The 22,798-nt window shown below is 48.0% G+C and overlaps 1 protein-coding gene across 14 annotated transcripts in view; it reads left to right on the top strand.

The window, feature by feature from the left end:
• NAV2 (neuron navigator 2) overlaps nt 1–22,798 on the top strand; it is an 856,213-nt gene that overhangs the window by 687,451 nt on the left and 145,964 nt on the right. For all 14 annotated transcript variants that reach the window (XR_003434512.1, XM_027115202.1, XM_027115201.1 and 11 more), the window contains 3 exons: nt 3,727–3,839; nt 9,703–9,811; nt 12,296–12,685. Coding sequence is in view for 13 of the 14 variants with exons in the window: in XM_027115202.1 (XP_026971003.1) it covers nt 3,727–3,839; nt 9,703–9,811; nt 12,296–12,685 (612 nt within the window). In the remaining variant the exon portion in view is untranslated. The remainder of the gene's footprint in view (nt 1–3,726; nt 3,840–9,702; nt 9,812–12,295; nt 12,686–22,798) is intronic.

Below are 22,798 nucleotides of genomic sequence, written 5' to 3'. Positions count from 1 at the left end.
ACACAAGTACACATTCATACATAAAATGCAAATACACATATTCACACGTGTATTTACATACCTGTTCATATGCACTGACTCAGGCCCATGCTTTCAGCTTCCTCTGTTTACATGGTTCCCCAAAGAATTAGATATTTCCTCTATTTCTGCCTGAGGTGAGTTCTAGTAGGTTCTGTCACCATTCCTGCCAAGAGCTGATAGAAAGTCTGGTTCAAGCGATTGATTTCAGAGTCAAGCCCACAGCATTCAGCCTGTGAGGGAATGTCAGGCTTCTGAGGAGAAGCTCTTTCCTTTTCGTTGCTTACCCACCCCTTCAGTAAGGGTCACGCCAGACCTTTTTAATGGGAGGCGGTCATCTTTGTATTCAGTCAAGTCATCAGCTCAGCTAACAGTCCTGAGAAGGGTGCCAAGGCTTAGATAATGACTCAGCATTGCCTCCATGCTCAGCTTTTTATACAACTGTTCTCTGCACCGTGGAGGCAGCTGAATTGTTTGCCGTGAAATTTTTATCATGGCAGTCGCGCGAGTAGTCTTGAGGTGCTGCCTGTTCGAGCGACTGTTCCCAGATGCTTGATCTGCATTTGCAGAATTAAAATACATGACTGTCTGATCACCCATCAGTCTCACCCCCGCTCCTTTTTTTTCTGGCTGTAATTATTTGAACGATTCTAAAACGTTTAACCTTTTCAAAAAATATTTCAAGATTTTTCAATGAGAGGAAAAACTCTTAATGATAAAGAGCAAATGTCTGACAAATAGGAGGAAGGAGAAAACGTCACGTGTGTCTGTCAAGCTGCGTCTTAGTGTTTATGCTCACCCTGTGTGATGTCCTTCTGGCTCCTCTGAGGTGCCTTTCCTCTAGGTGAGCCAAGTAGGAGGATGGAAAGAAGAGCACTGAGATAGGAGCCAGGATGCCTGGACTCTGCCTTTTATTCGCCTGTGAGTCCCTGGGTGGCCTTGGGACCTGGCTGCAGGCATAGCTGTTGAGTATGTACCACACGAGTGCAGAGACCCAGCTCATTTAATCATTCTCACAACTCCATGAGCTGGCTACCCTTTTCATCCCTGTTCTGAAGGTGAGCAGACTGAGGCCTAGAGTATTTAGGTAACTTGCTCTAGGTCAAGGAGCTGACAGCCAGAAAGCTAGTGTCTAAAGCCAAGGCTGTCCCTTTAAGAGGGGCCAAGTGCTTAACCACGAAACCATCGTGACTCTAAATCACTGCCTCGCTTTGAGCCTCATCTGTAAAGTGAGGAGATGGGGCTAGATTAGAGGATTTTAGGAAATGGTTTAGGCTCCCTTCGTGCTCTGAGATGCTCTCTCTCAAGTTTATAGCTCACTGTATATGCCTTACAGCGCTCCCCCCAGAACCTCTCCACGTTAGTGATGGTACCAAGGGAAGAAAAGGGAGATAAATCACCTTTGAAAAATAACTCTGAATGAATCATAGTTACCGATTCAGCAGGCACACTGGACACGTCTATTGCTTTACACTTTACTGCTTTTATGTTGTCTCACCTGTGATTTTTGTAGCAGCCAGGGGAGGTCGCTGTCATAATCCCCGCTTGAGGGCCAGACGCTCAACGAGGTGCAGTGACTTACTGAGATGTGCGTGGCTATCAAGTTACAGACTCCACACTGCAGCCAGCTCACTGTTCAGACTCCAAGTCTAATGTTCCTCCTAGCACCCAGCATCGTTCTAGACTTAAAAACTTCTCTTTATCCATTCGGCACACCCTGCCTGAGTGCCTCCTTGGCACGTGAGTTGGAACAGATCGTGTTCTCATGTGCACGCATCAAAAGAGCCAGGCTTAGCCTTCAGAGAGCTCTTAATCTAGCGTAGGAGAGATTTATCCATTAGATCGTATTGTAATAAGTAGGCATCAGGAGAATAGAGACGCACGAGGGGTAGAGCCATATGCTGGCCAAGGACTGGGGAAGGCTTCCAGGCCAAGATGACATGGGGACTGTGCCTGAAAGGTAGATTAGGAGCAAACTAAGGAAGAAAGAAGAAAAGAGCCCTTAGGCAGAGGGCACAGTGACTACAAAGACAAAACTTAAGGACAGGGTATGATCTGGGAATGGAGAGAAGCCACATGTGGGTGAAGCATAGGGCAGGCCTGTGTGTAGAGGGCAAGAGTGGTAGGAGACAGGGCTGGAAAGGAAGGAAGGAAGAATCCCACGATGTAGGGCACCTTCTATCACAATTAGGACCTTAGACCTTATTCTGGGGGCAGCGGGAAACCATCAGAGCCCTTTCATCAGAAGGTGACAGGATCACATCGGCATCACCGAGATCAGTGCAGGACAGAATGGGCGTGGACCAGACCTAGGAACAGTCTAGAACAGAAGTCACAGTTCACGTGCCTGCTTGGCTCCACAAAGGTAATGCAAATGAGTGGTTCAGGGTGAGTGGGACTCTGGTAGAGGGAACCCCACGCCTCTCTAGAGGGGGCCGCCACCACTTGTCACCAGCAGGCGGCGCCCTGCAAGAACGTGAGCTCAGTCCTTCCAGACTTGTTTCTACTGGGAGAAGGCAGAAATCCAGAATTTTTGTGAAATCTCCCAATTTTTAAATGTGGAAATGAATTCAGAAGCTTTAAAAAAAATACTGTGGTGACCAATAAGAATCAGTCTGTGGGCTGCTTTCTGTACATGGCTGTCGCTGGCAACCTCTAGTCTGGAGGCAGCGTACCTGTTCACAGAGTGCTTCTAGGGCCTGGGCAGAGATGGTGAGAGCTTGGATTCTGGACAAGGGAAGGAGAGGAACACTGAGAGCGTGAAAATCCTTTAAAGGTCGAGATGGCGGGAACGGGGAACCGATGGTATCGGTAGGAGGGCAAAGGGGGGAGCGTGGATGAATGACGTGGGGTTATCAGTACACATCCACCACAGTCTGTTTTAGACAGTTCACAATGCTGGCAAGCACTTTCTTCACAGGGAGTGAAATCTGGTTGAGTCAGCTCAGGATGCTAATGAATTAGTAACGTTACACCCACGGTTATGTGTCTGAGTATAATTATATGTTTGCATGGCACGCCAAAATATTCAGAGGTAATTGTGGCAAGAGCACGTGGCATGAAGCAGTTGCCTCGATTTGCTTGACAGAAAAGGGCCTGGAGAAGGTTTGGGGAAGTACAGAGTTCAGTCAGGTGTTGAAGTAATGATCAATGAGACCTTTCGTCTCAGAAGCTCTGAGCTCTGAATCAGACCTAGAGGACAAACACACCTGCCTGCCACCCACTCCTCACTGGTTGTACGGTCATCTTTCCAGAGACGGCCGTGTCAGGAGGATCTGGGGGGGGCCCTGGGGGCTGTCAGTGGAGTCATGGAGTCATCTTCAGGCTTGGCGTGCTGGCATCGCTGGTTACTTAGAAGTGGCTCTTCGGCACATGTTAAACATTCCAAACCATCCAGTACTCGACAGCATTTTCCTGGCTAGCCCTAGCTCCCCGAAGGGCATGCAGAGAAGCGTTCTCCAGTGAAGGATTGCAGACCCTCCATTTGGGTGATGAATATTTCATCTTTTACAGTTCGGTGGCTTTCTCTGTTTCTAGGACCTTGCTCCACGTGCACCAGTGGATTATTTAGTGTCCGTCTGCTGGTCTGCTCTGTTCTAAAGCTTCTTGCCGAAGGAGGGGATGGTCGGGGCTGTGGTCGGGCACAGTGGTCCGGATGTGCTAGTTACCCCTTGTGACAAGTGTGTCTGCTCTGGTTTGTGTGTGAAGGTCCCAGACAGACACCGAAGGGAATGTTACTGCCGAGTCCAGCTCAGGGGGTGTGACCGTGGAGCCGAGCCACTACACCAAGAGTGGACAGCCTGCCCTGGAGGAACTCACTGGTGAGTTTGGCGCCTGGAAATTCCGTGTCTCTTGGTGGTGAGGCCTCCCGTGCAACCATCTGCTGGAAGGTCCCGAGCCCAGCTTGATGTGAAGTTGCTTCACTGTTGCCTTGATTGATGAGCCAGACAAACGGATTGTCTGTCTTACTACCTTCCTTCTCTTTCTTCCTTCTCTTTCTTCCTTCTCTTTCTTCTCCTTCTCTCATGATCTATTCCGTCCTCCCCAGAATTGTAAATAAGTTGTAAATAGGTCTTTTACCTGTTGGCCATTCTGTTTTTTGGTTGTTTTTTTTTTTGCGGTACGCGGGCCTCTCACTGTTGTGGCCTCTCCCGTTGCGGAGCACAGGCTCCAGACGCGCAGGCTCAGCGGCCATGGCTCACGGGCCCAGCCGCTCCGCGGCATGTGGGATCTTCCCGGACCGGGGCACGAACCCGTGTCCCCTGCATCGGCAGGCGGACTCTCAACCACTGCGCCACCAGGGAAGCCCTGTTCTGTTTTAAGGTTTGCTCCTCTCCAGTCATGTAGGGGCTCTGGACTGCTCGGATACTTCACTTTGAATCTCCTCGTTCACTCTTCAGATAGAGTTGCCTTACAAAAAGACTTGGAACTCTAAAATGTATTGACTTTTTCAAATTTCCTTTAAGAAGCACTGATTGAACATTGTTCTGAGCACCCTCGGAACAGTTGGAAAGAAGATTTCAGCATGCTTCTTTTACCAAAAACAAATCTAAATTTTATTTAAATATAACCCAGACAAGGATGATTAAAGGGATATTATATCACATAAAAACATAAAATCTGCAATTGTCATATAGTTAATTCCACAATTATTTATTAGTGTTATACTGTCACATTCTTAATTTAAAGAAAAAAAGGTAGCATCAGAATTCCTACTGCAGTGTATTCCGAGCTACCACCTTCTCTGTCCCTTGTCCCCCGTTCCCAGCTCTGTGCCCTAGGTTCCAGCAGCTTCTAACCAGGGAAGGGAGTGGTAAACCACATATTTAGCAGTGGCTGAGTTATTCTTCTCATATCTTACCACTTCAGAGTTGGGTTAAAAATTGAATCCATGTTTAATATCCATTTATTAGACTAATTATCCATGACCCCACCATATTAATAGCCACATTACAGCTGTGGAGTTGGTCTGCAGCCCACATGATCAACTCTTATACCCATTTGCCCATTAGCTCTGAGTAGTAATTTCAGAGGATCTGAGTGATCTCTCTCTTCTCTTCTGGTTCTGCTGCCTGGGCCCTGTGATGGGGCAGAGGGGTTCCAGGCCGTTTGTAAATGACCCATCTTACAGTGGTTTAGGGCCCCATTTAGTGGTTTGGGATTGATTTTATGTTTCCTTCTCTCCCAGGTTTTAGCTCCCCTGCCTATGAGGACATGGATAGTGCAGGAAAAGGGCCAGCTCTCAGGAGAAGGGTGTGGAGTTTAATTACTACTCAGGTCTCCACACACATTCCAGATTGTGTTCGTATGTGCACGCATCAAAAGAGCCGGGCCGGTGGTTCAGAGGCCGGCACCGATCAGATGTGTGACTCGTGGAGGAGTGTGGCGTCGTGGCAGACATTGGGGCTCAGTGAAATTCACATCTGAAAAGCAAAAGCGGCAGCCGGAAAACATTCCGCATAACAGTTAAATTTCACAGGGACAGATGGCAGCCTGTGATCTTTTCACTCCTTTATCTTTTTCTCCCCATGTCTCCTGTGCATCAGGACAGTAAACCAAGTGAGAGCTCAGAAAGCCTGAGATGCTGTCGGTTTGGGGACCAGAACCGTGCAGCCAGTCATGCCTGATCAAGCCCCCTTTGGTGTAAAGTCAGAAGATGTCAGTTGCTAAGGAAAATATCTGAATTAGGGTGACTCGTCTTTCCATTCAAGTAGTGGGACTCACAGGGGCGGCTGTAACACAGGCGGCTGTAAGTTAATAATTTTATGGAGACGCTGCATAGTAGCTTGTACGTATGAGGTCGAATTCAGCTTATGTACAGCCGATCCCTTGAAATGACAACAAACGGGTGTATTTAGGAATATGGCCACTTATGAGACTATTTGATCAATTGCTAAGTTCCTCCCCTTACTTATGCAAGTAGGTGAATTTTCCCATGGTGCTCTGTCATGTACATAGCGTTACACGTGAGTCCTGCATCTCAGATTGTAACGTTAGAAGGAACAACGTCCGCTTATTATCCAGTCCGTGAATCCCTTCGATCGTTCATTGATGAATTGTCTTTCAGTCTCTGCTGGAATACTTCTTGTGATGGAAAGTCTATTCCTTCATGAGGCAGCCCTTCCGTATTTTATTGGCGTTAAGTAGTAATAGAGTCTTTTATCCTTACCTTTCTAAATCACTGGATATAATCCAGCCTCACGGATATAATTTCCATTCTTTTCCGTATAGCAGCGTGTCCCTTAGCCTCCCTCTTCCAAGTAAAAATCCCCGGTTCCATCCATGTTCCTCATGTAACACCCTGACATCCTCACCTCTGCTCTGTTTGGTCAGAATATGGTGTTCTCTCCATCATGGCCAGTGGCTTGAGGGAGGACTGCCCTTGGTAGACACAGGAGAGCCACAGGTAGACATGGAATAGTTCATTCAGTTTTTAATTTCTCTGTATACGGGCTTTAAGGGCCCAGCCATTTCCACCAGGGCACGGCTGTGTGTTTATTTTGTTCAGGCTATGGGTTGGTAGGGAGATCTTACATTAGGGCCATCTTCCAAGCAGGTAGAATTGGCAGTTCAGAACGTGATCACCTGAGCAAGGCAGGTGGATTACTGGTTTGTGTTTCTACGTTGCTCTTGGAATCTGTGTATGTAGTGCTCCGAGAGGAGCAGATGTTTCCTAGTGGGACCCCTCAGAGGGACCCAGGACACTCAGATTCAATGAGCCCTCATTTTATGCCAGGCACATCATGTATCATCTCATCTGATCCTCCTAACCTTGAGGGGGAAGGGGTTTTATCCCCATTTGACAAATGACATTTAGAGAGAATAAATGACTTTCCTGAGGTCAAGTGGCTAGTAAGTGGCAGTGCCGTGATTCAAACCTTTACCTGTTGGAATGCAAAAGCTATCCTTTTTATTCAGCCCTCCGTTGACCAAACATCTTGTGGACAATAAATATTTCTTGAGCATCTATAGGTTTGTGTGGGGTTATCAAAAATAAAGGTGAGATACCACTCCACATCAAAGATCTTTGAATTTCTAAAGGAGAGTTAACAGGCAAATGTGTCATTCATAGAGACATGGATAAATACAGGCATACCTTGGAGATGTTGCAGGTTTGGTTCCAGACCACTGCAGTAAAGCAAATATTGCAGTAATGCAAGACACACAGAGTTTCTGGCTTCCCAGTGCATATAAAAGCTCTGTTTACACTACACTGTAGCCTGTTAAGTGTGCAGTAGCATTATGTATAAAGAAAACAATGTACAGGACTTCCCTGGTGGCGCAGTGGTTAAGAATCCGCCTGCCAATGCGGGGGACACGGGTTCGAGCCCTGGTCCGGGAAGATCCCACATGCCGTGGAGCAACTAAGCCCGTGCGCCACAACTACTGAGCCTGCGCTCTAGAGCCCGTGAGCCACAACTACTGAACCCACGTGCCACAACTACTGAAGTCCACGCTTCTAGAGCCTGTGCTCCACAGCAAGAGAAGCCACTGCACTGAGAAGCCCACGCACGGCAACCAAGAGTAGCCCCCGCTCGCCGCAACTAGAGAAAGCCCGCGTGCAGCAACGAAGACCCAACTCAGCCACAAATAAATTAATTAAAAAGAGAAAAGAAAACAATATGCATACCTTAATTGAAAAATACTTCATTGCTAAAAAAGGCTAACCATCATCTGAGCCTTCAGTGAGTCATAATTTTTTTGCTGGTGGAGGGTTTGAAATTTTGGGAGAATTACCAAAATGTGACACAGAGACACAAAGTGAGCAAGTGCTGTTGGAAAAATGGCACTGATAGGGCTTGCTTGACACAGGGTTGCCACAAACCTTCAATGCCCGCGAAGCACAAAAAGCGAAGCACGATAAAACAAGGTATGCCTGTAAATATGGTTTTTATACTGTTGTGTGTGATTAAGTTAATTAATGAAGGTAACTTGAAAACTGGTGCCTAGACTTAGCTTCATAATAAATGTTCCCTGCAGGACCTGGAGCTATCCAAAGGATCAGTACCTTTTTGGCAGCCTTTACACAGATAAAATGTGGTCAAACTGGCAGTAAAAGATATTTAATTGATGGCCCAGGAGATAGATGCAATTACATTCCTCCACGGCCATTAGGGGAAGGTAAAATAGATATTCATCACTGCTTTTGTTTAAAAACACATACATATATGTATATATATATATATATGTATATATATATATATATATATATATATATATATATATGTATTTCAAAGAATTGAATGGGAAATGCAGGTTTGACCACTTTTTAGATAAGACAAAAATGCCTTCCAAATTTCTCTTGGTTAGAAGTGGGAAGAAAATTGAAAACACTGGCATTTTCAAGGGTAGAGAGTTTGCCATAGCAGATTATCTCCATATAATCAATCCTTTAATCCATTCCCCACCCTCCAGGCACCACCATGCTGGGAATAATCTAAGATCATCTGTCTCAGAAGGAACGTTAATTCTATGACATTTCTTATAGAAATGTCTATAAGAAATGCCTGTTGCACTATTAATGACAGTTGCTGGAAGTTCTGCTTGGTGTCTGCCCTATATCCCACTTGCTGCTGCCCATGTGTACTGTGTTCTATATAGAGATTTCTTTAGAAATATTGCTGAGCACTTGAAATAGTCATCAGCTTTTAAAGACCCTTGGTTGTGGTTTTCTCAGCCCTCCTGAAATTACTCTGAGGGAATGATGCGTGATTCCTTTAATCACTATTTTAGTTATTTGGCTTTTCCTCTCCCCCTATAAGCAGCCCAAACTAAACAAAATAGCCAGACAACCCAAAGTGAGGCTTCCCTGAGAGGGGACGTGGCTTCTAGCTTGTGTGTAGCCTGTTTCTCCTGGGATGTTTGTGCCAACTTGACCTCTCCGGGCCAGGTATTTGGTGGGAAATGTTGCCCAGGGAATAGAAGTCCCTTATCCCCCAGAGAGAAGCCTGAATCTTCTCGAACGATCCCCGCTCTGCAGCACCAGCTGGCGTGAGTTGAGTGCTTTTGGTGGGCGCTGCGCTCAGGGATCTCCATTTAGTCCCTACAACAGTCCTTTGAGGTCAGCGCTGTCACTGTCTTCGTCTAGGACCGCGGAATCTGAAGGATGGAGAGAGAGGGTCAGCACCTATCCCGTGACCACTCAGCCAGGGGGTTAAAGGAGCCAGCATTCGAGATGACATAACACATCGAACAAAGAAAAAGGCAAACCTCTCTCTGGAGGAATATTCATGATTAATAAGTGCAGATCTTTTAGCCACTACAAATTAACCATCTGTAATGTCGGGCCAGTAGACAGCAGCACCTGTCACCCATGGGTGAGAAAACCAAAGGTCCTTCCTGGGCAGGGGTCAGACCTAATGTGTTCGTGGCTTTATTGGAGACAGTGTGAAAACGTGTTTGTCTCAGGCTCGGCACTTTATTTTTCCCGCGGCTAGACTTCACCTGTGCTGGGGGGACCTGCAGGGAGAAGAAAGACCTCTCTCTCTCTGTAGATTTAATGCCTTCCTTTGGGCACCTGTGCATTTATTCATTCACGCATTCATTCTCAAATCCTTTTCGAGCACCCGTGGTGAACCAGGCCCTGAGCAGGAAACGTGGTTTTGGTCACAGGCACAGTTGCTGTTCCCAAGAATCTCCCCATCTATCTGAGAACTAAAATAGCTTTAACCTTTGTCTCTCCAGGGGAAGATCCCGAGGCTCGGCGCCTGCGGACGGTGAAGAACATCGCTGATCTGCGGCAGAATTTGGAGGAGACCATGTCCAGTTTACGGGGAACTCAGGTTACACACAGGTATCTAGAGCGTGAATCACTTTCCTGAACCAGCTAGTAACTTGGTTTTCACATGGCTGCTCCTGCCACGCTGTGTTCCCGCCACTAGCCAAGTGATTTGGTTAATAACGGAATAAATAACCTCGATCGCCAAATGTGCTGGAATTCACCGAGAATGCCATACAGCATGCGGAAGTGTCAAGAGCAAAAATCCGTGGAGACAGATTCCTCCCCAAAGCAGACGGTTGCTAAATCCATTCCACAGAGGATGTTGCAGACCAGCTGCATTTAAATTTCCCTTTGCTTGCATTTTCCAAAACGATATGATATTATACTGTTGAAACGAGCAGGTGAACTGTGTTTGACCTGTGTGATAAAGTGAATAACTCGAATTCCTACCCAGTCTTCTGATCCCCAAGCGCTCTGTAATGTTGTTAGTCATGCACGTGTATAAAACACGTACAGAAATATTTATAAAAACGTAGGATCATGTTTAAACCATGATTTCGTTAGATGAACTCTAGGATTACACTGGAAACATCAGTTTCTTTTCACTGTTGAGCAAGAAGGGGAAGAGGATGCAGCCCTGGGACATCCTTCGTGATTTGGGCAGAACCAACTTTTATGGTTTGTGTTTGGCCTTGATGATCGAGGTAAAGTCCCGGTTACCCCTGTGAGCTCCCGGGTCTGGGGGGTCTCCCCTGCTTCTCCAATTTCAGTCTCTTTGATAAATGAATACAGCAAGGAGACTGCTGGGCTCCACCCCAGCCAGCAGCTTCGGCAGATTGGGGTTAAGCACTGTGGGTTCTTAAAGAAGACCAGGGCCCGAACCTTAGGAGTTCCCAGTATAAGGAGAGTCAGGCAGGCTGCTTCCAGGATCAGAGGGAAACAAAAACAGATGAGGCACCAAATTGATTCTCCCAGAGACAAGTCCACTGGGGGTGGCTGGTGATGGCATGGAACCAGGTGCTGGACCCTGCGACTCTTGATTAGCTAAGAAACATCCCTCTTTCTACCATCATCATTGAAACTGATTAAATGTAGGTTACAGCAGTTTCGTGGATTTCTTGGCTTGGGCTAGGATGGTGATCATGACAGGAGGGAAATCTTCCATGCTTTCTTCTGCAGGAAAGACTCGCTGTCTCTGCTTAGTAAAGAGACCCCAGCGTGTCTCTGCATCTTGATGGTGTGGCGAGACCTGCAGGGCTGGAAAGACAGTGGACTGACTGCAAAAGAGTCTTCGGAGGGCCAGGGACGAGCTCCATCCCCTGACAGTTTCAGACTCAGCTAGTTTCATGGGTCTCAAGCCCAGGCATCTACCACTCTTTTCTGGCCTTTTGCCCCCAAAGTTTGTCATTTTGGACAAAAGGTGGGAGAAGCAGAAGTGCGTGTGTGTAGCGGGGGCGGGGGGGGATAGATATTACAGAGTTAGAAAATCAGGGCCCTCCCCACCTGCACAGTCTGGAGAGAGCTGAGGATGTGAAAGTGGGATCTTAGGACCTTGGGAGTGGATGGGTACATCCTGCCTTTAGGAAAAGTGAGCTGAGATGCAGCATCCTAGGATGAATAGGCGCACAGCTACCTTATGCCCCGTTGTTATCAGTCCAGAGTTTTCTACTCCTTTCCTGGGTTGGAAAGAAGATTCCAGAAGTTAAGATTGTTTATTTAAAGTAATTGTTAAGGGGTATCTTGTACCATGTTTTAGGGGGAAAATCTGTGCTGGGCTTCTCAGAATGTCACGTAGATGTGCAGCTTCGTCTTCATTTTTAACAGAGCTACACTGGGTGGTATGTTGGTACCTTATTTTTTTTTTAACTTATTTATTTTATTTTTGGCTGCATTGGGTCTGTGTTGCTGTGCGCGGGCCTCCTCTAGTTGCAGTGAGCAGAGGCTACTCTTTGTTGTGGTGCATGGGCTTCTCATTGCGGTGGCTTCTCTTGTTGCAGAGCACGGGCTCTAAGCGCGTGGGCTTCAGGAGTTGTGGGTCATGGGCTCTAGAGCGCAGGCTCAGTAGTTGTGGCTCACGGGCTTAGTTGCTCCGCGGCATGTGGGATCTTCCCGGACCAGGGCTTGAACCCATGTCCCCTGCATTGGCAGATGGATTCCTTTTTTTTTTTTTTTTTTTTTTGCGTTACGCGGGCCTCTCACTGTTGTGGCCTCCCGTTGCGGAGCACAGGCTCCAGACACACAGGCTCAGCGGCCATGGCTCACAGGCCCAGCCGCTCCACGGCATGTGGGATCTTCCCGGACTGGGGCACGAACCCGTGTCCCCTGCATCGGCAGGTGGACTCTCAACCACTGCGCCACCAGGGAAGCCCGGCAGATGGATTCTTAACCACTGCACCACCAGGGAAGCCCAGTACCTTATTTTTTGATCCTCTTTTGTATATGGGAAGTATTTCATAATTCTAAAAAAAAAAAAAAAAATGAAAGAGAATGTGAAGACTACTGCAAAGACTACTAGGCATATTGGGGTCTAACCCAAAGCCGGTTTTATGTTTTTAGCACATTGGAAACCACGTTTGACACCAATGTCACCACGGAGATCAGCGGGCGCAGTATCCTCAGCTTGACGGGCAGGCCCACTCCCCTGTCCTGGAGGCTCGGCCAGTCCAGCCCTCGGCTGCAGGCGGGAGACGCCCCCTCGATGGGCAACGGGTACCCGCCCCGAGCCAACGCCAGCCGCTTCATCAACACGGAGTCGGGCCGCTACATGTACTCTGCCCCCCTGCGGAGGCAGCTGGCCTCCAGGGGCAGCAGCGTCTGCCACGGGGACGTCTCGGACAAGGCAGGAGATGAGATGGACTTGGAGAGCATAAGCATGGACGCCCCCGGCTACATGAGCGACGGGGACGTTCTGAGCAAGAACGTGCGGGCGGACGACATCACGAGCGGGTGAGTACCTGGGCCGCCTCTCTTTTCACGGAGCAGGGGAGGCATGGCCCCTGCCTTCTCTTCTGCGGGACTTATTGAAGTTCTCTGGGGGAGAGCAAACTGCCTTCCTCACGTCCTGTTCATTTTGAAGGCTATGTGCCCTGGAGGGGAGCCTTCTGGGCCAAGAGACACAGGGCTTGCACCGCAGTCCGGGCTTGGCAGTAACTCGCTGGGCAATTCCAGCCAGGCTCCACCGGCAGCCAGAGTGACACTTGACAACAAACCATATTGTGTCAGTCCTTTAAACCAAACCTTATGCTTAGGATCGAATCCAGACTCCTGAGCCTGGCCTACCTGGCCTACAGGATCTGGCCCTTACCTGCCTCTTAGAACTCATTTTCCTGTACTCCCCCTTGCTTCTGCTGCTGCAGCTGGTAATTCTTTCCCTCAGTCTCATCAAGCTCTTTCCTGCCTCAGGGCCTTTGCACTGTTTCTCTGCCTCGGTTCTATTGCCCAGATCTATTCCCCTGGTTCCTTCTGGCTGCTCAGCTGGCATCTCTTTGGAGGGGCCCTCCTTGACCCTTCAACTTGAAGTCCTTTATGTGACCTGCCCCAGGCCTAGTTTCCGTCACCGTGTCTTATGCTCATTTGGAAGCTTATTGCTGTTTGAAATTATCCTGAGGATGGGTGTATATTTTATCGTTTCCCCGCCCGTTCCTGCTTACAACAACAAGCTCCATCGTGCAGGGACTTGTCTGGCTTGCTCCCCACTGAATCCTCAGTGCCTTGTACATGTAGGAGCTTATAAACGTTGCTGAATTGGTGAGCACGCGGCTCGATGGATGAAGGAGCAGACCCAACCTCCCTGTAACATGCGAAGTTGAGGCGAGTGATGAGATGATGTCTGAGCCGGGCCGTGACCATGTGTGGCCCAAGGCTTGGCTTCTTGTTTTTGCCACACTTCCAGATCACTGTGGAAGCTGAACGAGCATCCGTTTGCTCCACTTTCTGTGAGTTCTTCATCTGTGAACCCGGCTTGCCCAGAAGCCCTCCAGGACCTTCCCCCCCACCCCGTCTAACATTCTAATAGATAAAATTACAGATAAAAAAATTAGGCATGATGATCATGCCACTCATTTTCCTGAATGTAATGATCAAGAACCCCATGGGTGAGTCAATGTTTTCATAATTTTAACAGTAGCTCGTTATCCTACTATGTGCCGAGCACTGTGCTAGGTGCTCTCTATATATGTTATCTTCTTCTGTCCTCACAGCAGTCCTTTGAGATAGGTGATATCATAATCCCCATCTTCTGGAGGAGTAAACTGAGGCTCAGGAAGGTTAAATAACTTGCCCAAGTAGTTAAGAAGCAGAGCCCAGGGCTAGTTCCTTAACCACCGAACTCCCCCATCTTGCCCAGCATTGTATTGCTGTGTTGAAATAGCACAGCTACTTGAGTTTATTTTAAAATTGTTTTGCTTAGTTCTACCTGTCTTACTAGAAGTGTTCTTTCATTTAATTAGAAGCTTAGACATAGAGCTGTTTTGGCTTTTTGCCTGTTACTTTTAGAACCATCCCATAGTGAAATCTTCAAAGACGGGAGCCACCAAACCCTTACCAAGTAACACGTTTCTGCTATTATCCAAACGGCTGGGAAAATTAATGGCCTGAGAAATCAAATGATCCAGTTAACTTAGAGCATCATTCTGTGTCTCTAGTTTTACATGAACATGAAAACAGTAACATATACCTGTTACTAAAATTACATGTAATTTAACCTTTTATTATTCTTTAGAAGACTGTTGGTATTCAGCATGGCCTCAAGGTCATCATTATCACTTCCCACTGTGATATACTACCAAAATACTTCGGGATTATTTTGAGATTTTCATATTTTTTAAGAAAGTTTATTCTCTTGTCAGGTCAGTCTTTTAATAAATGAAGATGTGTTTATTTTTATGTACTACTGACAGTTTCCACAAGGTGGAGACATTGAAACACCGTAAACTGAACCTTAGTGATGTTACAGTGAGACATTCCTAGTTTCTTCAGCTATTCAAACCAAAGCCTTTACCCTGCTAAAAGGCACAGATGTTTACATTTCACTCTCTGCTTTGGGAAGCTTACATTTTTAGCAAGTGAGATAGTGCTTAGAGCAAGTGTAGATAGGAAATGTAAGCAAACACCCAATTACTGAAATTGGAGAACTCTGGTCTGTTTCCAACTCCCCCCACCCCAGCCCCACCAATTCCTTTTAATGTAGAAATTTACCTGCACAATGAGGAGAGGCAGCCCAGATGGCATTGAGCACTCCTTCTAGTTGTGACATTCTAGAGTGCTAGTTAAGCATGACTCCACACTGGAAATAACACGCGGGTTTCTGCTTTGAGGCCAAGTTATAGGTTTGCCTGTATGTGCAGAGTTCAGGGCACGCCATTTAATATCCTTTGTACTCAATTCTTTTTCCTTTTATAAACATGACAAGGTTGTAGATATTGAATGACTGGTCATTTAGTCTGTACTTCAGAATCTGCCCAATAAGTCATATTGCTGAGGCAGTTGGTATAGTGGAAAGAAAACAGACAGATACCAGACAAGCTTGAATCCCGTTCTGCCACTCGCAAACTCTGTAACATTAAGCACGTCATTTAACTTCCCAAAGCCTCAAAGCACTACAGTTAATTTGGTTTTTAACCTTCTACAATTAGATTTCTCTTTGAGGTTGTATCTAATTAATGGCAAGTATCTGATAAAGACACACAGTTTTCAGACAGGGTTTAGATGTCTTATCAACCTCAAAGGTCCCGGCGCTTGGAAACAATGAAATGATTACAGTTTTCTTCCAGATGTTTGTTTGGCTTAGCGGAAACAGCCTCGATGTATGAGTAATATATAAATCAGTATTGAGGCTCTTTGAGGAAAGTTCTCGTAAAAGTTTACAGCAAGTTTAGTTAGCAAGACTGAGGTGGAAGTAAATTCTAGTTTCTGTAAACGTATGGCCTTTGTTTTCGAAATGACAGGGGCCTCAGCTCGGCAGAACAGCTGTTTTTTGATGTCTCCAGCTCATTGTCTCCTTTGGATGATTACATGTGCACCTGTGTGTATCATTCAGTTCTCCCTGAGGTAGGGCTGAAGTTACTTGATTTCCTTGGAGTTTAGCTAGGGAACTAATGGCACACGCCTTTGGTCTGTGTGTGTGTACTTATTAAACCCTTCTATCGCACTTAGTATGTGCCAGGCGTATCTACGTACTGTGCAAGAAATCGTCTGACCTCACCACTTCATTTTATTAGATTGATAAATTGGGCTTCGGCTGTGGTTAGTGGAAAAGGAATTAAAGGAACAGACGGGGCTTCCCTGGTGGCGCAGTGGTTGAGAGTCCGCCTGCCGATGCAGGGGACACGGGTTCGTGCTCTGGTCCAGGAATATCCCACATGCGGAGGAGCGGCTGGGCCCGTGAGCCATGGCCGCTGAGCCTGCGTGTCCGGAGCCTGTGCTCCGCAACGGGAGAGGCCGCAACGGTGAGAGGCCCGCGTACCACAAAAAAAAAAAAAAAAAGAAAGAAACAGACGAAGATGTCTCTTACCAAGTTTTGATCTGTGAAGCCAGTCCATCTACTCATCTAAAAATTCAGGGTGCCATATGGTATAGAGTGAAATTAAAGGGACAGACTTAGTGTCCATATGTTCGGAAAGATTTTTTTTTTTCTTTTCAAAGGAGTCAGTGAGTTGTATAATGTTCCAGAGTATGAATATACCTCCCTTCCTGGAAAAAAAAAAAAACGACCGTTCAAATTTAACATTAGAAGTTTCTCCAAGAGCCTTTGGCTTCCCATTGCCTGTGGGAATAGATCTCAACTTCTTAACTGAACAAGGGAGGCTGTTTATGGTCTTTCCCTCAGCTGCCCTCCCGCCTCCACCCTGTCCACATCCCTCCTCACACACCCCAGCTCCCCAGTGCCCTAGGCTACATGCCATTTGCTACCAAAGGCTGTTTCCTGCATTTGCAAAGCTTTGTGCCACAGGACCTGCCTCTTTCTCCCTGGAATTTCTTTCCCCTCAAGCTTATCTGACTGATTAAAAAAAAAAAAAAAATCCCAAACAAGCAAACCAAAAAAACACCTCCTCAGTGATGCCTTCCTGGACACCCCCTGTCAGTTAACTCTGTCTGATGCGTTTCTGGTGGTCTTGGTTCACACCCAACTTCATGTGTGAACCTTTCGCTTTGCGTGGGAAGTGTTTGAGAGGGAACTGGACGGTATTGAGGAAAGAATATGGTCTTAAGAGGCAAGCAGATTTGAGATTTAATCTTGGCTCTGCCAAATGAACTGGAGCAAGTTTTTAACATTTGGGAATTAGAGATAGAACTTGAAAAACACCCGGCAGAGTCTGGGATGCACAAGAAACATCATGCACAATGTGTGCGTGTGCGTGTGCGTGTGTGTGTGTGTGTGTGCGCGCCTTTCCTCCACCAAACATGGAGCTCCCAGAAGGCAGATAGTGCCCATTATTTGTCTAAACTGAGACTAGCACAAGTAGGAATTTAATAAATATTTTGTGAATGGTCTATCCTTCATGCCAACCCTCACGGGACCCTGGGCTTGTATAACTTGCTACCACCAGCTGTGAAAGTCAGTGATTCTATTTACAGAACACTTGGAGAAAATCAATTTAGCCTCTGGTCTTTTTTTTTTTGGTGTGATGCATAGGTCCATCTAGTGGCAAATATAGGGTGTGATGCTGTGGTTTTGATTGCTTTTGACTCAAAGAGTCAAAGTCTTATATTGGTTTAAGACTCAGGGCTGGTGTTATTCAAGGCTGAGAGAATGGAGATTGTAGCAGTTGGATCATCTTTCAAATGTGGCCTGACCAGAAGTCTAGTGCAAGAGAGAACGTGGGGTTGTGAGCAAGCTGGTCTTCAGAGTTGGCTTTTTGATGGCTAAATTCTTCCCTATTAGGTGTCAGGGATTACTCAACAGATACCACATGTGCCTGCTGGAAAACTTCATCCCTCAGAAGTTGAGGAACCCATCCCTGCTGAATTACTTGTAGCTCCATAAATATGTCATGGCATGTCTTAGCTCAGGCTGCTATAACAAAATACCGTAGACTGCGTGGCTTAAACAACAGACATTTATTTCTCATGGTTTTGGAGGCAGAAAGTCCATGATCAAGGTACCAGCATGGTTGGGTTCTGGTGAGAGACCCCTTGCTGGCTTGCTGTGTCCTCCCAATGCAGAGAGAAGCAGGTCTGGAGTGTCTTCCTCTTCTTCTAAGGGCACTAATCCCATTATGGGGCCCCACCCTGTGACTCATCAAACCCAGTTACCTCCCAGAGGCCCCACCTCCTAATACCATCAAATCGGTGGCTGGGGGTTCACCATGGGAATTGGCAGGTGTGAGAGAAGCATAAACATTTAACCATAACAGAGTGTTTCAGGCTTCCGTGTGTATCATTTGCATGTACAGCACCCTGTGTTGCCTTTCCCATCATTGCCTGCCAGCTCACCTCCTTGAGTAAGCCTTCCCTGATCCTATCCAAACAGAGGTGGTGATTCTTTCTTCTGGCCTCTCATGGTACTTGATGTATTTGTAATAGCACCGATAGCACTGCATCGGAGTCACTACCAATATATATGTGTGTATAAAAGCAAACAAAGCGTCCATACACAATGTTTTTTTAGATTGTTTCAGTGCATTCTTTATGAGGGGAGAGAGCCCGTACCTGTTACCAGCTCTTAAAGGTCAAAGTCCAGTCTGTCTTAGACGCTCCCCTATCTTCATGGCTAGCACAGTGCCTGTTCCATAGTAAGTGGCCAATACATATTCGTTGACTGAATGCTGCAGCTGACTTTCAGCGAAGCAAGACCAGTCACATGCCTCTGAATGAAGATGTGCCTCAAATTGAGGCCCCTTGAGCTTGATGCCCCGCCTATGTGATCTTCCTTTCCTCGGCCCTGTCCTGTACACCAATTATTCCAGACCTGTGACTCCCTCTAGCCCAGTGAGCTGGACATTGACAGTGCATGTAAAGGAGACAGAGGACCAGGGCCACACACCATGGGAGTGGTGGGTGGAGGCAGAGGTGCCCTGTTTCTCTCTTCTTTCCTCCAGTGGCCATCATGGGACAAATGAGGGAAGCATTTCTCAAGTCAGTGCAGAGCACAGCAGGCAGCACCGGGAGTCCACAAGGCAGTAGCGATAGCACGAAAGGCTCTTTCTTATCTGGTGAATGTTTCTCATGGTCTTTCCAGGCCAGACCTGAAATAACCTTGACAGGCTGTTGTTCCTGGCAAACTGATAGGAGAGGAAGCCAAAATACTCCTTTCGGCCAAAATGCAGCCAAGATAAATGATTTTAGGCAAGGCTGTCCTGAAAGGCACAGAGTCATGGCAGGGTCCAGCCGGGTGTGGCGGGCACCTCTGGGATTTGAAAAAGATGGGCGCTTGTTTCTCCAGGTTGATCCCCCTGAAATGATCTTGGCTTGTGAGGCTCTTGGAAGGCTTGGGAATTCCCGGTTTCCCATCGGCCACTGGGCGGGTCTCAGGGATGTTTGGAAGGTGGAATCATCATGGAAAGGTAGAGACTCAGCTCTCTAGGCCGACAGATCTTTAGGGCCTTGGGCAAACCACTTGCCCCTAATGCACTGCGTTCCTCTTACACACACACACATACACACACACACACACACACACACACACACACACACACACACACACACACACACACACACACTTTCAAAAATACAGTGGTGCTCCAGCATGAAACCACAGGTCCAGGGTAACCCAGTAGTTTTGTGGTGGGGCTGGACCAGGTCCCAGTTTATCAGCCTTTCCATTCCTCTCTGCTTCCCTTGGTGTTTCCTCGCTTCCCCTGGTGATTCATACATATCTTACCGGGGTATGAATTCACAGACACTAGAAATAGTTCACCCTGTCTCATATTTTCCTTGGTGTTAAATATCGCAGGCCAACCCCATGACCTCCGTTTCCCTCAGCAGCTCTCTGGGTGGAGTGAGTGAGCACAGGGGGTCGGGCAGGGGGCAGGATTCATTTCCCCAAGTGTCGCTGAACAAGTGCCGGCTTCCCCCTACACGGCTGTGATGTCATCTGACACAGGCGGTCCGGCTGATTGATGGCTCTGGTTACCAGTATCAGTTGTCCCCAGTGGCTGGGACAGCATCACTTATACATGTCTTCTTCCCATCTTCCCTGCATCGCAGGCTCCCTTGATTTACTGAGTTTGGGAAATCGCTCAGCCCTTATCGGCAGCTGGGCAGGCGGTTTTATCAGAGGAGAAAGAACAGTTGAGCTAACGGCATGCTGAAAGCAAAGAAATTCTCCAGCCTCCCCAAGCCTGCTCGCGCCACTCTCTGTTGGTGAGTTAGCCTGAGCAGGCAGAGAGCAGGATTCCGGAAAGGTTTCCTGGAGAACAGCCCCCTGGAGAAATGAAGTGTGGTCCAGCTTTGACATGGGCAGCCCAGACCGTTACTTGTAATAGCAAATGTTGGCTTAGTAATTTGTGGGGAAGAGAGAAAAAAAGGGGGTGTCTTGTCTTCTCAGGAAATGGGGCTTAGGCCCCGACTTCTTGGGAGTTTTCCGAGCTTGCTTCGAGATTTGAATCTCTTCCAACTCCACCCCACCCACTGCATCTTCAGGGAAAGAAGGGGAGAAGGGAACTAAAGTGAGTGCTTTGGGAGAAGAAGACCGTACCTCAGGCCCTTCTGAACTGGCCCCCGAAGGGGATGCTCACTGCCTGCTCGCCCATCCTCAGTGACATCCTCCAACACACAGGCTGTCCTGGAGCGGGAGACTGGAAACCCTTCCTTTGGCCTGCCTTCTCGGGAGGCTCCAGGCAAAAGGCAGTAAAATTCCATTTAAAAAGTGTTTACTGGGCTTCCCTGGTGGCGCAGTGGTTGAGAGTCCGCCTGCCGATGCAGGGGACGTGGGTTTGTGCCCCGGTCCGGGAGGATCCCACATGCCGCGGAGCGGCTGGGCCCATGAGCCATGGCCGCTGAGCCTGCGCATCCGGAGCCTGTGCTCTGCAACGGGAGAGGCCACAGCAGTGAGAGGCCCGCGTACCGCAAAAAAAAAAAAAAAAAGGTGTTTACTGAGTTTGTTGTGTACTGGAGACTGTGCTAAAGACAGTAAGACCAAAGGAAATTAACAAGCCCCAAGAGCCCGAGGTCCTGACAGCACGAGGACGCTCGCAGAACGGGGAGGTAATAGGTCAGTGTAAGAGCAGGGAGTTCCAGAGACGGTTGGAAGCAGTGCCTTCTGTGGGGACGATGAGGGGGAGATAAAGGGCCTACTGTGAGGTGGGGGCATGGGAAGTCCAATCTGGCTGCCCTGCTCTGGGCTGTGTGTCCTGGAGCACGTTCCCTGTGCCCATCTCAGAGCTGCTGTGTGGTTTCCGTGAGCTCACGCCTGTGAACTTGGCCCAGAGCCTGGCTGCATGGACAGAGCACTCAGCACTACCACAGTATCCACCACCGGCAGCAGCTACAGCATCTTCAGGACCTGTGAGCTGGGCCTTGAAGGATAAACAAGAGGCCTAGGTCAAGAGCAAGGACATGAAGACATGCGGGTGTGAGACGTATAGTTTTATAAAAATCGTGCCTGGGCTGGGTTGGATGGAGATTCAAGATGGGAGCGGGGGAGCTCAGGTCAGAAGCTCTCAGAGTCCAAGGAGTGGTGACACAGCTCCGGGTAAAGCCGAGGCCCTGGGAACGGGCACACGGAGTTAGAGAGACTCCTTACGTTAAACTCTGCCTGGCCTGAGGCCCGTTGGACAAGGGGCATGGGGGCACCGGAGAGTCAAGGCCAACTCCCAGGCTCTGGCCTGTACCGATACTGGCTGGGAACAGTTGACGTCTGTCCTCAGCACCCTCTTGCCACCACCCCCTGCCCTTAGATCGTCTCAGGCCTCCGGGCCACCCCCGGACCAGGGCTGGCTGGCTTTCCAGCAGAGTACGTGGCAGCCTCTGGAGTGTAATCCCCAGGGCTTTAGGAAAACCCCATTCCCACAGCCTCCCGATTCTGGCCCTGGAGAAGCACTGGGCCCAGTAGGGAAGGCTGCCCTGTGCTCAACACCTAATTCTAACGCAAGGCAGGTGGTGATAAACGTTCCCATTGAGAGGCAAAATGTGGGCTGGGGGTGTTGGTCTGACCATAACACAGACCCCTGAGGGAGGCTTTTCTGTTCTCACTTTCTTTTTCTGGGAAGCAGGCTTCCCTCATCTGCAAATGAGAATAATAAAGCCTGGAGTTGCAGTGACTCATTGAATGAGGTGACATGTGCACAGTGCTGCTGGACCCTTCCAAACCCTCCTCATAATAATAATGCTGCTGCCGGGATTAAATGGGATATGATGTACATGTAATGCCTAGTTCAGAGCCTGGTGCCGGGTAAAAGTACTCACTATATGTCATTCCCTTCTACCCTTGCTCGTTCCCAAACCCTAGTGAGGCATCTCCTTATAGTGAGTGGGGTTTGAAATGAGGCTGTAACTGACATTCACGTGGGAAATAAGAATCCCCCTAAACGCTGCAGCCTGCATCCACTGCGCTGGGGTAGAGAAACCTGCCGCAATGAATCATGTTTAGCCAGGCTGTCCTTCCTCTGCTTCGCACCATCTGGACCATCTGCTGTCTTGTTGGAACAGACTTCCTGCCCTTCACAGGGCTCTTCATTGGTAGCCGTCATCAACAGAACACACAGCCGCTTTGGCCTTCCTCAGATCAGCCCCAGGTGTTCAACCAAGGGAAATTCTGCCTTAGGTCCATTAATCCACGCTGCAGAGAGACTCTGCATTTTAATGACTGAAAATCAACAAATATTTAACAAGTGTCTTCTCCATCCCAGGCTTTGCTCCGGGGTATCTGACTGACAAGATTTGTTCTCAGGCTGACCATTTGGTACCCCTTCTTTGGGGATCTCACTTTTGATCATTATAGGTCCTCATTAGGAGGGACCGTGAGCTCACGTTTACCAAAGGGTGCTTACGTATCCAGGAAAGACATATTTCAACTCTGTAGCTCTCGATGGATGACGGAGAATAGGGGCTAACGTGTATCACACACCTTCTGTGTGCCAGGTACCTTACGTAGCCCTTCAACTTTATAGGATGTTTTCA

The sequence above is a fragment of the Aethalodelphis obliquidens genome, unplaced genomic scaffold (assembly GCF_003676395.1).
Source record: "Aethalodelphis obliquidens isolate GAN/ISIS:26980383/991018 unplaced genomic scaffold, ASM367639v1 scaffold14, whole genome shotgun sequence".
Taxonomy (NCBI): domain Eukaryota; kingdom Metazoa; phylum Chordata; class Mammalia; order Artiodactyla; family Delphinidae; genus Aethalodelphis; species Aethalodelphis obliquidens.
Note: the sequence above shows the minus strand (reverse complement) of the source record. Positions and strands in the feature narration are given on the sequence as shown.